The 18,118-nt window shown below is 32.6% G+C and overlaps 1 protein-coding gene and 1 long non-coding RNA gene across 2 annotated transcripts; both read right to left on the bottom strand.

Moving 5' to 3' along the window:
• Positions 1 to 552: 552 nt before the first annotated feature.
• LOC127842130 (uncharacterized) lies at positions 553 to 9,373 on the bottom strand. Its single transcript, XR_008031491.1, has 6 exons — positions 9,236 to 9,373; positions 4,483 to 4,575; positions 4,121 to 4,224; positions 3,202 to 3,354; positions 2,098 to 2,979; positions 553 to 1,694 (listed from the first exon to the last, which is right to left on the bottom strand). It is a non-coding gene; the product is annotated as an uncharacterized LOC127842130 (long non-coding RNA).
• Positions 9,374 to 14,512: 5,139 nt separating this feature from the next.
• On the bottom strand, positions 14,513 to 18,118 carry LOC127840392 (neurogenic locus notch homolog protein 3-like). The gene is made up of 8 exons (XM_052368804.1): positions 18,061 to 18,118; positions 17,795 to 17,890; positions 16,772 to 16,887; positions 16,295 to 16,447; positions 15,458 to 15,579; positions 15,064 to 15,135; positions 14,713 to 14,815; positions 14,513 to 14,591 (listed from the first exon to the last, which is right to left on the bottom strand). Exons 1-8 carry the CDS (start codon positions 18,103 to 18,105, stop codon positions 14,513 to 14,515), a joined length of 786 nt encoding a protein of 261 aa, XP_052224764.1. The 5' UTR covers positions 18,106 to 18,118.

Raw genomic sequence — 18,118 nt, 5'->3', positions numbered from 1 at the left:
CATTTTGACAGAACTGATAACATTTATATTAATAAGTAACCAAGTACATAACTTTGAACAATATGAACTTCTGCGACTTCAAAGTGTGTGGATTACCCACTTACCTGTATTCATTGAACATGCATCTATTAACGCTTCGCGATACATCATTACCATTTCTCTTATCATAGGTAAAACATTATTAGATAAAATATGCACACACTATAATTTAAATTCAAGCTTTAGAAAATATATTGCAAATGACATGTAACAACTTATGCTTGTTTACACTGCCGAGCAAACATTGAAACAAAGAACAAGAAAAATGACACACTTTGCCGAAGGTATTTTTAAATATATAAAGCATATCGATCAAATTTGGCTTTTCAACAATTTTAAAACATCAATGAAGGTTATCGCTTAATTGTTAACCACGTTTTCCGAAGGAAAAAACGGGTTATTAGATTGGCGAATATCGGCGGGCGAGCGGGCGGGCGGGCGGGCGGGTGGGAGGGTGGGCGGGCGGGCGGGCGGGTGGGCGGTCGGGCGGGTGTACGGGCGGGCGGATGGGCGGGCGGTCGGGCTGGCGGGCGGGCGGAACAAGCTTGTTTGGGCCATAACTTTGCCGTTCATGGTGAGATTTTAAAATCAATTGGCACAATTGTTCAACATCATTAAACGATGTGTCGCACGAAAGAATTACGTCGATATATCCAAAGTCTAGGTCACACTTTGAGTTCAAAGGTTAAAATGGCCATAAAAGAGCTTGTCCGGGCCATAACTGTGTCATTCATTGTGAAATTTAAAAATCATTTGGCACATTTGTTCACCATCATGGGACGGTGTGTCGCACGAAAGAATTACGTCAATATCTCCAAGGTCAAGGTCGCCACGACTTAAATATATATTTATTTTGAAACAAAGGGGGTTTATGATAAACAATCAGTTTAGTTTGAGTTGTCTCCCTTTATCAGACTTTTTTTTCAAATTGAAAACCTGTTTTTTTTTGAAAATTTTGTCCCTTGTTTTTATTTCGATTGCTCTATAAATATTTCCATTAGTTTTTTTGTATAGAATCCGTCTATCCCAAACATATGCATACGTATATGACTCTATTTAAATATTTAGTTAACGCTGCAAATAGTAGAAATTGGACGTACGTACCGGTATAACAAAACTATAACTTTCACAGGATAAAACTGGGCATTCAATTATAATTTTTATATCCGCATATTAGACAACAGATAGAGGATCTGAAACGAGTTTTAATTATAAACTATATGTTATAAGTTGACCTCAAACTGACTTGTTTAAATTTATGTAATGACAACGAGTGCATACTATATTTTTTCAAGAAAACATAAACACGGAAAGTTGTTAAGACATACCATCATTAAATGTCGACGAAGCCATTTTGCCGAAATACGGTTATGCGATTTGTCAGCTTAAAAACGCCTCGATCAATAAACACGCACATGTATTTACTTAACAATGTTTAGCATATAAGTATTCGTTATTATTGAATTACATATTAACAAGTATATAGTATGTGATAAATGTAAAAAAGTACGGCCATACTTACCGTTGAAACTTGCAAAATAGTATGTCAGATGCAGTGTATTTGTATTTAAATTTCAGTACCAGGAGGACGACCAAAGCGGCAATAATAACGACTCCACCCACAGACAAACCAGCAGCAAGTCCAGCCCCTGTGTCTGAAGTATATGCAAAATAATGACAGGTAATATGTATAATGTTCTATAATAATAATATAATATTATATAATATAATAATATAATATGTCTATTCAAATCTTGAAATCTCTGCTATATTTAGAAAATAGCTCAAAAATGAACCAGACTCTAATAATTGATAATGTGTCACTTAGTAATCGTTGAATCTGAAATAACAATTATAAAACGTTGCGTTTATATTTAGTCACCACTTAAAACGGTATTGTTTTCTCTACAAATTTTTCTGTAACGTTAAAACTTTACCACACAAATCTTGTATGGTGAGTCATATTCTATCAAATATGATACCCATTGTGAAAGAAAATTGAATATATGCATATTTTAACAGAATATTGATCGACAATATACGTCACACGAAAAGTACCTTTCGATCTCTGTGGATTCACTTCACCAATCCGATCGCTAGTAAATAACACGTTCGGACCATCGACGTTTTTGTGTGAATTACTGTCGTGCTCGAAATCGACGTGCTATCAATTGCTGTTTCCGAAGTTGACGTGCTTCTTTCAGTTACTTTCGTTTCCGACTTCGATATGTTTCTATGAATTGCAGTCGTTTCCGACATAGCCGTGTTTGTCATAATGCTTGTTGAAAAAGTCGTGGTCGTATCCTCTGTTGAGCAATTATCATCACCCCATGGTTGGACACAGGCGCAATTATAGCTTCATGTAAATTGTGTTTAACACAGAAGTATTAAATATCTAAACGTCTACATTGCAATTCTGTACAATAATAATTTTTGATATGATACGGAATATAAATATTTTTCGTTGAATGATATATTGTAACTAAACATTGCGCGGTACTTGTTCACTATAAACCATACATCCAGTAACTGACTCACGTTTATTCCTTAGTTTACCAAGATCGTACATGAAAAACGGATAACGAAGCGTTTATTACAATAAATAAGTATTTTAAAGGGACCTATTTACAGTTTGGTTAAATGGCGATTTTGAAAATACTTGTTTCAATAAATAAATAAGAACGTATATTTTATGTTTTAAGACGCGAAATAACACTTCTTAGTAAGAAGCACGTTGGCAATATTGGGTCAATTCAAATGGAAAACTTATTTGATGGAAAAGTTGAAACATTTTTCTCGAGAAAAATATAATGCAAACTTACCATTTGTATTTATACAAGTACCGCCATTTGAACACGGGTTGTTTAAATTGCATTCATAATATCCATATTACATGGGGAATAATAGTTTGTCTGATTCCAGCCTGGGTCACAGACGCATCTAGAAAGTTAAATACTTAAGTTAAAACGATTCATAACATGGTCCAAAACTCATGTCATGAATGCAGGTATGCTCATATCGAAAACAAGCGCTGATCTGCCGATACGCGGTTAAACTCGTATCCATTTACAACATCATTTAAAATCTTATTTTATCCTCCAATTAGTTGGTTATTATTTCACTATTTTGATTATTTTTGGGACAACCTTTTGGTTAATATACCTTTCTGTATTATTTTCGATTCTTTTCTTGTATCCATGGTCGCAGCTTATAGTTTTCTCACAATTGTCCCCATAATATCCGTCCATGCATGATGCATTGTTCCCTGTTTTGTTTTCACACAGGACTCCCGTCCAACCAGTATAACAAATACATCTATGGAAACATATATAATTAACACACATTGACCCAAACTTTTAAAGCAAAACTGAATAAAATATCGCCTTAAACATGTTAAACTGCCGCTGTGAGGAAATTGTGCTATTCCTCTTAATCACACCAAGACTAGTATCTATACATATGCCGCAGCTTATAAGATATCATTTGAATGTAATTTATGATACATTTATTGTGAAAAGACATGCATTGTAAATAACAATCAAGAAATATATTTATAATAATGTTTTTGTTGACTATATTCTTTCATACATGTACATACTCTACAGTCTACATACTCTTTTGTGAAAAAAAGGAAACGGAATAAATAATCATCTCACAAATCATTCAAAAGGAAAATGTACGTAGCCATTTCTTTAAATAATAGGCTAATTTTAATAGGATTAAAATGTTTAATTTTCATGACAAAAGTTCATGCTGTGCGAGCTTCTATTTTTAGGATGGCGATATGAACTCATCATTTATCTGATTGGTCAAATTGGTATTTCGTGCGCACGAGATCCGCGAAGAATGTTTCATACTTGTTTTTGTAATAGACGAACACACAGCGTTGTTTAAAAAATTAACTTGAAAATAATTTTATTATTGCTTAAGGAAAAAATACTCTCGATTGTGAATTATATTACTTCGCGTGAAAATCAATCATTGTGGTTCCAGAAGAGATTTTTGCTATGTTCAAGGTATTAATAAAATTTACTATTATACAATGAAGATAACTGCAGACACATGATAAATTTTTACTTACTGAAAACCACCTTCAGTGTTGTTACAAATTCCTCTGTGACCGCATTTGTCTTTGTGACTATATTTACACTCGTCGATGTCTGAACAGTTAGGTCCCTTATGAAGCTATAGAATACAATAAATCATATTGCAATATTATATTCTTGTGAAATAGCCAAGATGCACAACAAAAAGAGAAATATAGAAAACACAGAAAATATACATTTTTCGTTAAGTACTACCATACTAAATTGTATCACATAGAAATGTCATATATTTGTGCGATATAAATTATGAATTAATTTGAAGTAAAATGTATCATCTATTATGGTCAATTAATCAGAGTCGAAAACATACGATCGGAAAAAAAACACCTTAACGCACCGCATATTTGCACACACAATTTCCGTCCGCGGTATCATAGCATGTTCCATAACTATAGCAAGGCAAACCAGCGCAAGGTTCCGTGCTTGCAACCTGAAAGAAACTAATTCTTTTAAATTACCCTATAGACAAAGCCTGTAAATGAACGTGTATGCAATTCTGGAATATCCTCCGCCTCCACTACGTCAGACAAACGTACATAATGAATTTTGCAAATGTGACCGTTTGCACGTCGAACTTTAATGACGGAGTATTTTCACGAGTTATTATTTTCTTTTTTTCTAAGTATTTTATTTAAATGTATTTGTCAAATCATCAAGTTAACTATTTTTTGTGTGACAAGCTTTTACGAAAGCTGAATCTTACTACTGCGCGATGCCAAAATATTTGTCAAGCTTGTCCTTAATTGCTATAATGCTTGCTACGACTTTGACTCCGCTCATTTGTACCACGAGTAACCATGTTTTACATTGGTCTAATTGTGGTCACATGGTAAAAACATTCTCCATGTTTAATGTTTAGATCATGTCTATTTTCATCATCATCACCATCATCATAACCATCATCATGTCCATCATCATCATCATCATCATCATCATCATCAGCATCATCATCATCATCATCATCATCATCAATCATCATCAGCAGCATCATCATCATCATCATCATCATCATCATCATCATCATCATCATCATCATCATCATCATCATCATCATCATCATCATCATCATCATCATCATCATCATCATCATCATCATCATCATCATCATCATCATCATCATAACCATCATCATGTCCATCATCCATCATCATCATCATCATCATCATCATCATCATCATCATCATCATCATCATCATCATCATCATCATCATCATCATCATCATCATCATCATCATCATCATCATCATCATCATCATCATCGTCGTCATCGTCATCATCATCATCATCATCATCATCATCATCATCATCATCATCATCATCATCATCATCATCATCATCATCATCATCATCATCATCATCATCATCCTTCCTTCTTTGTCTATCGCATCGCTACCTTTGGGCATGTGGTTTTGTACAAGATTGTACACGTCAGCATTGGGCGTTCTATAATAATACAGTGTTCTTCAGTAGAGAAGGGGATTCACGAACACGGCCGGACATTAAGGTCACACAATTGTGTTATTGTCATGGGGCCAATAGGCCATTACATTTAATTTATAGTTTAGAATATTTGACGAACAATGAAAAACCTTCTGTTGAAATTAAATAAATAGAACTAAATCGTAATGAACATAGAAAAGGACTTTGTTTTAAAGAATATGTCACATTACGGTCGTCGGCGTAGGTTTGAAACTAAATATAGTTGCTCTTTTTTGCTCAATGTGTTTGAGTCTGTATAACACAATCTTGGTTATTATTCACATTATATGAGGCGAACTTCTCATTTCTATTAAACAATTTCATTAAAATAATCTAATGCAGTAGATTACTTTTTCGAAGCAGATATTGCCTTTAAAATAAGAATTAATAATATAATTTGGTTCAATTCAATGTATTGAGCATATAGGATTTTTCCCAATGCATATACATTTTGATGAATAAAAAACGAATATAAGTTCAGATAAAGTGGAGCGAGTAAAATCAACTTTACTAGAGTTTAATACGATTTCGATTACTTTTCTACGAAAATTCTTTCATTCCAGAAAAAACACTTTAAGGAAACCACTACTAGAGGTGTTCTATTTTAACAGCATTTTTGTTCCGCCTCAAAAACGAGTAAGCTGGTCGGATTCGGCGTAAACGCGGTTGCAAGGAATATAATTAATTTCAACTCATGAAGTTCATACAAAAGTTTTTATTTATTTGTATTTAACAATTCTCATTCACATTCGTTTATTAGATTATGATTGATACGGAGAAAATAAAATGTTGACATCCTATACATTATCTTTAACTCAATAAAAGTGATGCTACCATATTTTGTAATTTAATATAATAATGGTAATAAAAGTGATAACATTAGCATAGAATGTCAGAAGCACAAACACAAATCCTGCAGTCACCATATGCACACACATTTCTCCCATGATTATTGAAACGATTTGCGTCTATTTGAATTCAAATGCAAGCTTAACGGCTCTTATGTTTTTCTAATCGTTTATACTTTATTACAATCGAAAGATTTGCATTGTTTCAAAAGGTCACACGATAAGACCGATTCAAAGTTGTGGACACAATTAAACAACTCTAAACACTTGCTTCAATATTTATCAATGTTCACGTCAGAAACCTCGACTATTCAGGTAGTTTTATAATTATCTCTATTTTATCTTTAAAAGAGCTTGTCCATGATAGGTATCCCCAAAAAGGTATTGTTTCAAGATTGTCCATAAGTATTTCTCATGTTGTAACGTATTAAGAAAACAACTTAATATGCGAAAAGACACAGTCAATTTTAAAATTTAACATGTTTAGCCCAAAAAATAAAACACTTGTTTTTCGTTATATATTTGTGAAATTCTTCTGAATTCTTCACATAACATCTATGTGTTAACCTCCAACTGATAGCATCAATACAATTGTCAAACAATGACAATGGAACAGTGTAATATTTTAGCATTCTAACAGTATTATGGGACACATAAGTTGCACAAGTTTTTATCCGAGATTAAACGTAAAGAAACGGAATACATTACAAGATTTATGTTCAATCAGATGATACTAAATAGTTGACTGATGTTCGGGCAAACTTAGTAATCTTAGAACACTGATGGTCCGTTATCGGTTACATGAGTAATCATTAAAAACACAATAAAAACAACAACAGCCAACAATATGCAGTTATTTTGCTAAAAAAGTATATTAACTTCTGGAATAAAGTCAACATTTACTTGAACACATTATGATGAAAAACATATTACAAACAAAATCTCACACATATGGGCCATTTAGTTACATATATCAATGCTTATACAAATCTCGATTTGGTCCATGCATTTTATTGATTTTATTAACATTAATTAGTATGTGTACTTCTGCACAAAATGGCTTTCTGATTTTATCAGCTAAAGATAAAATAATTCTGACTACATTAATTTTCCTATTTTATAATTAATATCCGAAGATGACGGCTGTGAAAACGTCAAGTCTCAAATGTCAAATTAAAAAAAATACACAGAAAGTCGATAAAATCTCCTTTAAACAATTGAAGGACAAATTTGGGTTCGATGCGAGAATGCCGTTTGACTTTTATACCGGATTAGACAATCAAAACAATATTGTATATCAAAATATTCACTAAAATGAAAAACAAAATACACTGCAAAGAAAATTTTGACTAACATCAATACAGTCCGCAGAGTTCTTGGTTATGAAGACAAGAGTTAACACATTCATGAAAACGATCTCGATCAGTTAGATCGGTATGTGACACGATTCGTTATGTCGATCACGATCCGTTGTGATTTTATCAAAACAAAATCATGTCGCAACCAGGAATTACACTGTGATCCTTCAGTGCGATAAAGAAACTTTTACGAAATTTTTGCCTCTTTATGAATCTATTAATCCGAATTAAGGCCATATATATATATATATGCTTGTTTCTTTTTCAAACGAAGCATCAGTAAAAAAGGTGTATTATCATTCAATAAGAAAACAAAAAACCGCATTATAATATTTTGTCATACGCTGAAAACAAAAATCGACAATTAAATTAGTTCCTTAGTTGTTTTGTTTAGAAATCGAGGTATTTGTATAGATTAGTTCTCTATGAAAGACATAACCGATAAAAAGATTACTATTGCAACAACATATTGACGATTTAATAACAGGTTCCAAAGTATATTTTGTTCAACTACTTAATTGTTTTGCTCGGTGTGTTCTTATTATAAAACAACAACTTGTATAGGTCACCAAGCGATATTTGGAATTATAATTAAACAATTCCACAACCCCGAAGTTAAGTTTTGCATAATACAGCCTTTTAGCTGTAAAAAACTACAACTGTAATCACAACAAATATGATCCCGACGTTCTTACAAACCCTACCTACATAATGTGTTCGTGTGTTAGTTCCACAATCAATTTTTTTTTAAGTTCTCTTTTTATTTCCTTTCATAATTAAGGCATACAATATCAAACTAAACCTTAAAGAACAGGTTTTAGTTATAATCCCGCTTATGTAGAAACTAATTTGCAAAGTTAAAACATCCCATTAAAACCATTATATGGAAAGAATGGTTATTTTATGCCCGAGCGATTGTTTTTAAATCGATGAAGACTAGTTCTTCGGTGCAAGCAACTGTTGTTATATCGGATATAATAAGGTTCACAAATACAATTTATACTATGTAATTAATTTCGGGATTTATCACGATTAAGTATGAGTTCGGCATGTATTTGTACCGCCTTTACCCCAATGCTCTGCATGGAGTTGTCCAGGACAGCGATCTGTTTACTTTTGTTTTGTTGGATGCTTTTCTGCAAGATTCGTCTTAGATAAAATACTAGCGGTTATAGGAAAGTATGTCCTGCAGAACCGCTTAGTTATCTCATTAACAAAATGCTTTTACATAAGCCACATCACCATCTTAGTGGTGTTTTTTTTCATTAAAACACCACTAATTATTCAAACAATATGTTTGAAGAGATAATTAAAACAAAAAGAATCAATCTGAGAGTAAAACAGCTGTCGCATTTCGTCATTTTAATGTAGTGCATGCGCAAAGTCAAGCAGCAAAATGACTTACCTGAAAAGATGAATGTATCATATCGACAAATGGATCTTCATAACACTACGGAAACTCATATCAAGTATAATCGTTTCAATATAACTTTATCGAGTATTTTATCACTGTATCGTGAAAATTTTGTTTAACTGTTTAACAACGTTGGTTGTAAAGATAAAGTTAGCGTTCATCACATCATTTTTTATCTTTAACACTACTTGGCGGTCAGATACGGCCCCACAGGGGTTCAGTTCGAATACAAAACAAAAATATAGTTTTCTTACGTACACATAAAATATATAATACCTAAGCCGTCGACTTAAAGGGACTTGGTTCCAGTTGTTCTTATCTTTAATGCAGTTTCATGTGTGTACTTACAGATTTCTTATATTTGGAATAGTCTAAAACCATTATAAAAGTACAGAAAAATTATTTGATTAAACAAGTAAAAGGCTGGGATTACGTAAGGATTGAACCCATGAAATAAAACGCGCTTGAACCGCACCACCCTGTTTTGAAAAATTACCAGAAAAGTTTAAACGCTATGTTAGTAATACATGCATTTGGGCCATGCTCTGTGAAAAGGGTGTTTAACGCATGTGCGTAAAGTTTCGTCCCGGATTTTGCCTGTGCAGTCCGCACAGGCTTATCATGGCCGACGCTTTCCGCTTTTCAAATGTTGTTCGTTTTAAGAAAGTCTCTTCTAAGTGTCGTCCCTGATTAGCCTGTGCGAACTGCACAGGATAATCATGGATGACAATTTACGCACATGCATTAAACTCCTTTTTCACTGAGCACTGTCCATTTATAAACGTGCATTTTACTGATAGACTGCGATATATGATATATTGTAACTTAATAATTAATTAAAATATATAAATGCATTGAACATAAAACCAACTGTTTCCATAAGTCTGTGATTTATGGCGTTTGTGTATCTTCTATAGCAAAACAGCACTTCTCAAGTTAGTACATACACATCTTTCATCAAAGTAGTGTTACCATCTGCGTGCTCGAATATCGGATAAATAGATACAACACTGCACACGCGTATTCCGTTTTTCTATGCATATTTTATTAAATGAGAATTAAAGCGTTTTTCATGAATACCAAAGTAAAGTCTAACCAAATTGTCAATTTGTTTTTTACTGTAATGATTCCAAATCGAGATTTCACTACCAAGGAATCGGGTAATTTAAACAAGTTGAATTACGTCCGTAACCAAACCTGTTTATGAGATTCTAATTTTTGGCAAAGCTGACTATTGTTATGTTGCTTTTTGTATGATTGTTAGTGTTAAGACCCTTACAGGGATGGTTGATACACGAGACCTTATATGGGTTGATTTATGTTTACGTTTATTCACTACCGCTTTCATAGAGCCACTAACATAAATACAAGCATACAGAATACCGCCATCATAATTTCGCTAAGCCGGGCACTAGGCGAGGCTCATCAGGCATCGCTGACCATAACAACTATGATAACATTTGATCTAGATTTTCTGAAGTTGTGTTCGCAGTGGGAGAATCATGCACCAGAATAGATTGCAATTTTCCCCATAAACTTCAAGAAAGCAAACTTTCAGCTTTTGTCGGCGTAGGTGTTTAATTAAAAATTTGAGGTCCGTTTACATTCAATGAAAGCAAATTTCGATCCTTTAAACCTTAAATAATTAATTCTAATTCTAAATCGTCTCATTTGAAAAGTGTAGGGACTGTGCTCTACGTTTTGTGTTTTAAAAATAGTAATTAATGTGAAACTTTTGATATAGTATAGAAAGGTTATGTAAATGCAAAAATGTCACGAAATTCATACATTTTATTGCGCCCCCATACATGATTCGGCACTTTATCCGACCCATAGTTTTTATATTAAGAAACTGTGTTTTCATACTTATCATGTGATATTTTACTGCATTATTTGCACTAGTATATTTGATCGAAATTACGCATTGTTGGATATTTCCATCTGCGCAATCGTGATCTCTCTTTAATTGTAATACTAGTACATTCCTTTATCTCGCAGAAAATCAAAGTCAGCGCGTGGTAAATCTTAACATCGCTTGCTAAATGTAATCGCATTCGCTTAGACGAAACCAGAATTAGCTTAAAACAATAAGTATTAAACAATATTTGGCGTAGTTAATAATTAGTATGCATAGAGGACGGGATAATAAGGCTCACACCAAATATCAAAAACACCTTGATAACCTGTTCTCAAAATGCTAAAATTTTCTTTTTCTTAATTTAAGCGTGCTTGTGATGCAGCTAAAAAAAGCGAAAAAAATCCGCGGCATAAGTAGGCACAATTTATCTTATTTCGGTGATAAGACTTTTGATCCGCTTTCATAGACATATATACCAATGTGAACACTGTATATCTTTATGCCCCTTGTTTAAATGTAGACCGATAACCGTTGCATTCTCTTTCGATACCAACTCATGCAATTCTGTAAACATAAATAATTAGACCTTTTTTAAGTTACACTCTATAACTAACATATGTTGGATCTTTTTTCTCATTATTTTAAAAACAGAATCCTGTCGATATTGTTATTGTTTATATTTGGCCTTATAGACACTTGATATAAATAGAAATAACAATGCTCTAGATTAGAGTTGCACAAGTCTATCAATCAGATAAGACTGTCAGTTGCAATCAAACACGTTTGAGAGTAGGAACACTGTTGCCGAGTATAACTAGATAAGCAAAATAATAATAGAAAATAACTAGTATTACAGATTATATCAGCATATACGCTTCTGTATTTTGTAACCAACTTGGTAACCCTTGAATAAATAAGTTAATCATATAAAAATGTAAGGAAATAGAAGTATCGATTTAAGTTGAAATTATATCGTCATTCGCGTGGCATCTATACCCTTTGTGCTATACTTATGAAGCGTGCAATATATTATGTTTTCATGCAACCAATATACCGATCATCTTTGTCATCTTCTATAATAGGGCAATGTATTCCCCTATTTATTTCAACAACGATTGTTAAGACAACTTATTGATTTAAACCTATCAGGGATTCAATAATTGTATTCCTATTCCATGTATGTAAATGATAAATACTGGATGTAGTTGAAGTATTGATTTTTGTAATTAAAATAAAGCGTAATTGAAATGTATTAATACCAAACATATTATTTCAATTCTAAATGCAACCATATGATCGATTATGTTGGCTGCCCTGTAATACTTTATATGCCATAACATATAATTCACTAGTTTCGTTTTTGTCCACAACACGTTAGACAACAAAAATAATGCATGCTTTTTGTTTTAATTTTTCACCATGTTCAACATTATTTTCGTCATATCACGACTTAAATAAATCTATTGAAACTAACTTGAGCCCTGAGCTTATGATAATCTTAGGATAATATATTCGGTTCATGAATATATTATGAGAAATTTATAATTGCTTATGCTTACCTTGCACACAAAAAGCACGCACGCCCTCATAAGAAAATCTTGTTAAACAAAACAATGTGAACCAATGAGAATATTTTATGTACATGTTTTATGTTAAATATAGAATATGAGCATACACTATTTAGCAGTAAGTATAATGGTACGAACCGAATCAAATGCGACAGCGACATAAACTCGTTGATGCAAAACGTTATCGTTCATAATCGTCTGTTGGCATTAATTTATAATTTGTTGAATGCGGATAATATTAAGACAAAATCAACAATCGACGTATTGACAATAACAGCATGGTTAACAATACCCTTGTCATCTAAAATCACTATTACATTGATACATCGCGGAATCTATGAACATCGTATAGTGTACTTTGTGTCCGAAATATGGCCTAGTGCAATATATGGATATAAAGAGTGAAAGTTAATCTCACAAAATTAATTTCGTTATGGATTTTAGATAATCTAATTGATTCAGGTGTCTTATTTATATCACATGCTTTTCGGCTAAATTATTGAACAATTTCATATTTAAACAACAAATGCGTATTAATGAAATATTGTTTACACATGGCTTATTGTAATCAGCTAAACAAAGTATTTCTTTCAAGAGCATTCGACTAGTATTAAACGTTTGAGATAAACATATCGAAGATAGTCAAGAACGGCAAATACAAATGGCAAATGTAGATTAATAACGACATTTATGAGAAAACTCGAGACATCATTGAATAGACAAAAACAACTACAACCATTTTGTTTTGTGACAAAAATACATAGATTACAAATGATAAAATAAATCAATTATACAACGCGTCTTAAGATAACAACAGTATTACGAATCGTATTTTAATGCCTAGATTTTATGACAATACGATATGAACGCACAGATATGCGAATGAAACAGTCAATATGAATTACAAGTACTTTCTTTCATAAGCTAGATATCAGGCCGTGTCAGAAGATTATCATACCCGTACATGTTAACTACAATCAAGGCAATATTTAGATGGTATTGTTGAAGTAGCTGTGTTTCAAATATCCTTGGTTTATATTGACGAAATCCGGTTTTTTGAACTGTAAAGAAAACCACAATACATAATTCAGATATGTTTGAATATAAATAACAAAGAAACACAAGACAATACATTAGGAGAAAAATTCTTGCTCAATGCTTGCTCATACACATTTCTTATCTAACAGAATCCCAACTTCAAATTACGATTCACCGAGATAATCGCCTTAAGATGATCCATCGGGGTTCAAACCGTTTTAGGGCTACTCGGCCCTCATAAATACCCCCAAATTAATCACAAATCAAATTAAATTTATAAATCAAAATATGAAGACAGAAACTGAAAACATGAACGCTTACACTTGCAGCGAGAGTCAAATGTTACATACATAGCATACTTTTAGTGTACTCGTGTCGTAAGTAACGAAAATTTATTAAAGCAATACTATTATAGTTTCCATGGTTATCGACGTATCCCCGTACATTTGTCTTACAAACTTTGTTAAAGAAATATCTTGAATATATTTCATCCACATAACAAAAAGCTCTCCTACTTACAGCCTTTGAAGACTGAAATTGAAGACATTGAAGATACCTATTATTATGTCATTTATAAGTTAAACAGCATTAATATAAACAATTTCAAAAACAAAAATCCGTATTCGGCACTTTAAGATATTTTAATTTCATATTTAATGTATAAATATTTTCTATTCATGACCCGTTTATAGAACCGTTTGTTTTTCGTGGCAAATAAAAACAGTGATATTATTTTACACATAAATTCATGTGAACATTCAATTAAAGCTGAACGTTTATCTTTGCATACGACATCATGTTATATCAAATAAAGTATTGAACGCACCCGAAAATAGTCCGCAACTGTTCGGGGGCCTTAACATTACGCCTCTTAGATCTCTCTCTGTGAGAAAAATAATAAAAACATGTGAACTCATTATTATTCAACTTTAAAACGCCTCTTATGTATGCATATACATTTTTAATACATAAGAAAAGCAATATTGTTGTCTATGCATAATCACCTCGTACGATGACACAATTTGTGCGATAGCAGGATGATAATCAACAGCATGAGGCACAGCAGGCCAAACAGAATGTACAAGAGTATTCGGTCCGGTAACACTGCTATAAAATGAACATGTACTTCAGGTAAAACGGTGTTTAGCGTTTAATACAACGTCAATAACTAAAAAGTTGTCCAAATAAACAAATATATTTTTTAATTAATAATTATTTGTATTTTTTCAAGTATGCTAGATACGTATAAAATCGAGTTTTTTATTATGGTAAAAATTATTCTCTACAAACGCTTATCAAAAAAATATTAGTTTTGTAAATTTATTATCTTAAACCAAAGGCAATTCAAAACCCACCCACAATATCCTTATTGTCGGTGTCACTGTTATTTTCAGTCCATGAGGGGTGGGACTGACACATATAGCTTCCTAAAGATAGTCAGCTGCTAACATTTAAAACATAAGAATCGTTCACATTTACAACGTATCGACATGAATACACTTTGTCAGCAGAATTTATGATCTCACTGAATGAACATAATTATTGCTTTGTTTCGTGTCAGTGTAATGAAAAGCATATGCAAATAAGGGTATAAAAGTATCTGATAACGTTTTTAAAAGTGTGATATCATTTTGTAGTGAAAATTAATTTAATAAGTAAATGATATTAGCAATCCACACATGCTTTCCGGAAATGAATCAACAACAACAACAACAACAACAACAACAACAACACAAACAAACATGTTACCATTGGTATTTATGCACATTTGGGTCTTATCGCACACATCAGATAGCAGGCACTCGTTGACATCTATATTGCAAGGGCTTTTCGGACCATCCCGTTTCTGCCATCCAGGATTACAGACGCATCTTTGTTCAAAACAATGGAAGGGAATATATTAAGTGTTTCTGCATTTTTGTGCATTTTCATGGCGATTGCGTTGAAAGAAGAGCATTTTAATTGGTTTGTTCAGGTGCTGGACTTTTGATGAAATTTAATTACCGAAATTATGTTTAACGAGGTTGACTGCATTTATATGAGTTGCATCGTCATAGACCTAGCATCGCATTTCTTCGTATTGCAATTTTAGGAAGGGAACATAACCAATGCATGTTTAATTGATACTAGACTTGCACAATCTGAAATAAAGGAACGGAAGGAACAACGTCTTAAACGTAGGCCAATCTATGACACTATTGGCATTGGATTAAGTGTAATATATGCATATAGTTGGCATTGTTTTCAAATTGTTTTTAAGTTTATCATTGCAATTAAAACGTATTGTTTTTATTGTGTTCATAAAAATCGAAAGCTAGTTGTTCGTTTGCCGCTTAACACTAATAAGTAACAACATTTTCGATAATGATCTGACAAGCATCATAAGAACTGCCAAGAATACTCTAGCAACTGTAGCGCTTTGTATTGCAAATTATGTTTGTTTCGTTTATTATAAGGAAATACTGCTAATAGAATAAACACTAACAAACACATTTTTTGCCCGATTATGTACCCAATAAATGTTTATGTTTTTAGTCATTTTATGTTAACCGTTTTATAAATATTCGTTCAGGATATGATACATACGACAAATCATTCATGCCTACTGGTTCAGCGAACCCGTGTTCACAGACTGTGTAACCACATCTCGATCCTTCATACCCTGGCATACATAGAGGACAGTCGTGTACTTTCTTGATGCAGTGCGTATCATTTGTCCAACCATAGAGACAGTTGCAACTGAAGACACAATGCGTGCAATCTCAATACTATTAATATACTAAGCCTGTCAGAAACAATACACACTTTAAAATGTTTCTATATTTAAAAAATAAAACTGCTCAAGAAAACATACTAGCAATACGTAAATGTTCAACAAATTCAATTATCTTACAATAGTTTGTTACTTAGTTATTAAGGGAAACCTATTTGTAGTAAAGGTTAACTTGACGCGATAACAATAGTTCTAAGTGCATAAAAAGTGGTTTGAGGCGAAAACAACAACAACAAAAAACAACAAAAACACGCGCAGTGCAGTAACAGAGCAATCCTGTGTATACGTACAAGTAACTGCCGACAGAATTAGTACAGCTTCCTCTGTGTCCGCAAGGATCATGGTAATGGTTGGCGCATTCGTCCAAATCGTCGCAGTCCCCAGTTGTTGAATTCAATGTGTAACCCTGACAAAGCCGTAATAAAGAAAGCATATATACAAAAAACATTGGTTAGGTACAAAGGTTAGTGATAAGCACGTATTAATTTATTAAATGGACCTTTTCACAGGTTTTTGCATGTATTGAAGTTTGTCATTAAATGCTTTATATTGATAATTTAAACATTGGACCTTAAAATCTTCATTAAAAAAAAACAAGAATACAATTTAAAAAAGAAAACAAAAGCAACCCTCAACTGGGCTCAAACCTCTGACCCCTTGAGTCCTGGGGTAAAAAGTCTTCCGCTTAGACCACTGGGTCTTCCGTGCTCATGCTATGGGGTGACGTATTTTTTACTCCATATAAGCAATCCTCGTAGTTTCACAAAATATAACGACAACAACAGAACTTTCCAAATTATTCAATCGTTTCGCGTTGCAACGCTTTATAATTTTCAGGTTTCCAAATCGTCAAAAGATGCATATAATGGATATTTTAGAGCATGGTAAATGTTCAGTATTACTATTTCCTCACAAATATCATAACTTAAACGAAAATTTGCGAATCTGAAACAACTTGTTTTTAATTTTGTCAATTTACCAAAACGTGATGGTATTTAAGGTTGATAAAGCGAGACTTAGACAAACCATAAGCTCGATTATGCCGAACATAAACATTCATATGTATGACACACTTACCTGTTCCCATTAAAACCAGTTGATTTTTATCTGCGTCAAATGATATCCTGCATATTAAACAAATGTTGTAATTATCCCATCATTATATACATTATTGATCCCTTTTTTTTATTCGCACAAAGTAAATTAGCTCAATATATAACCATTAAATATCGTAATGTAAATTATACAGAATAAACGCAGTATATCGTCTTTTTGTTACTACGTTAACAGCTTAAAATAAACAATAAACATACCACGTTGCATATACATTGATCATGAAAATCCACACATAGATTATTTGTTAAACATGCTTTCCCAAAACACGAGTTTGTATTACACACATTCGTTACCTGAAATAAAACAAAATTGTGAGTAAAGTGAATTTGTAAATATTGTATGAACAAATATAACACCGCTTTTGTGAAAATATTACACAACATAGGTTGAATAAATACAAGCCTAAATAAGTAGTTACTGTTCATTAAATTTAAACGTTTACTATTTACACTGAGTATTGTACCGTCAAAAGAAACAAGCCTGCGTGTATAAAACCCTGCATATTCATTACGGCTTATTAC

This window comes from Dreissena polymorpha, chromosome 8 (assembly GCF_020536995.1).
Source record: "Dreissena polymorpha isolate Duluth1 chromosome 8, UMN_Dpol_1.0, whole genome shotgun sequence".
Lineage (NCBI taxonomy): Eukaryota > Metazoa > Mollusca > Bivalvia > Myida > Dreissenidae > Dreissena > Dreissena polymorpha.
The sequence above is the reverse complement of the archived record's forward strand: the minus strand, read 5'-3'. Positions and strand labels throughout refer to the sequence as shown.

What these genes read in the sequence shown, in the direction of transcription:
- LOC127840392 (XM_052368804.1), bottom strand. Translation starts at nt 18,105, where the DNA reads ATGAATATGCAGGGTTTTATACACGCAGGCTTGTTTCTTTTGACG. An exon ending in CAGGCTTGTTTCTTTTGACG is followed by an intron (nt 17,891 to 18,060) that starts GTACAATACTCA and finishes GTTTTATTTCAG; the next exon opens with GTAACGAATGTGTGTAATAC. An exon ending in AAATTGTGTCATCGTACGAG is followed by an intron (nt 14,592 to 14,712) that starts GTGATTATGCAT and finishes TTTTTCTCACAG; the next exon opens with AGAGAGATCTAAGAGGCGTA.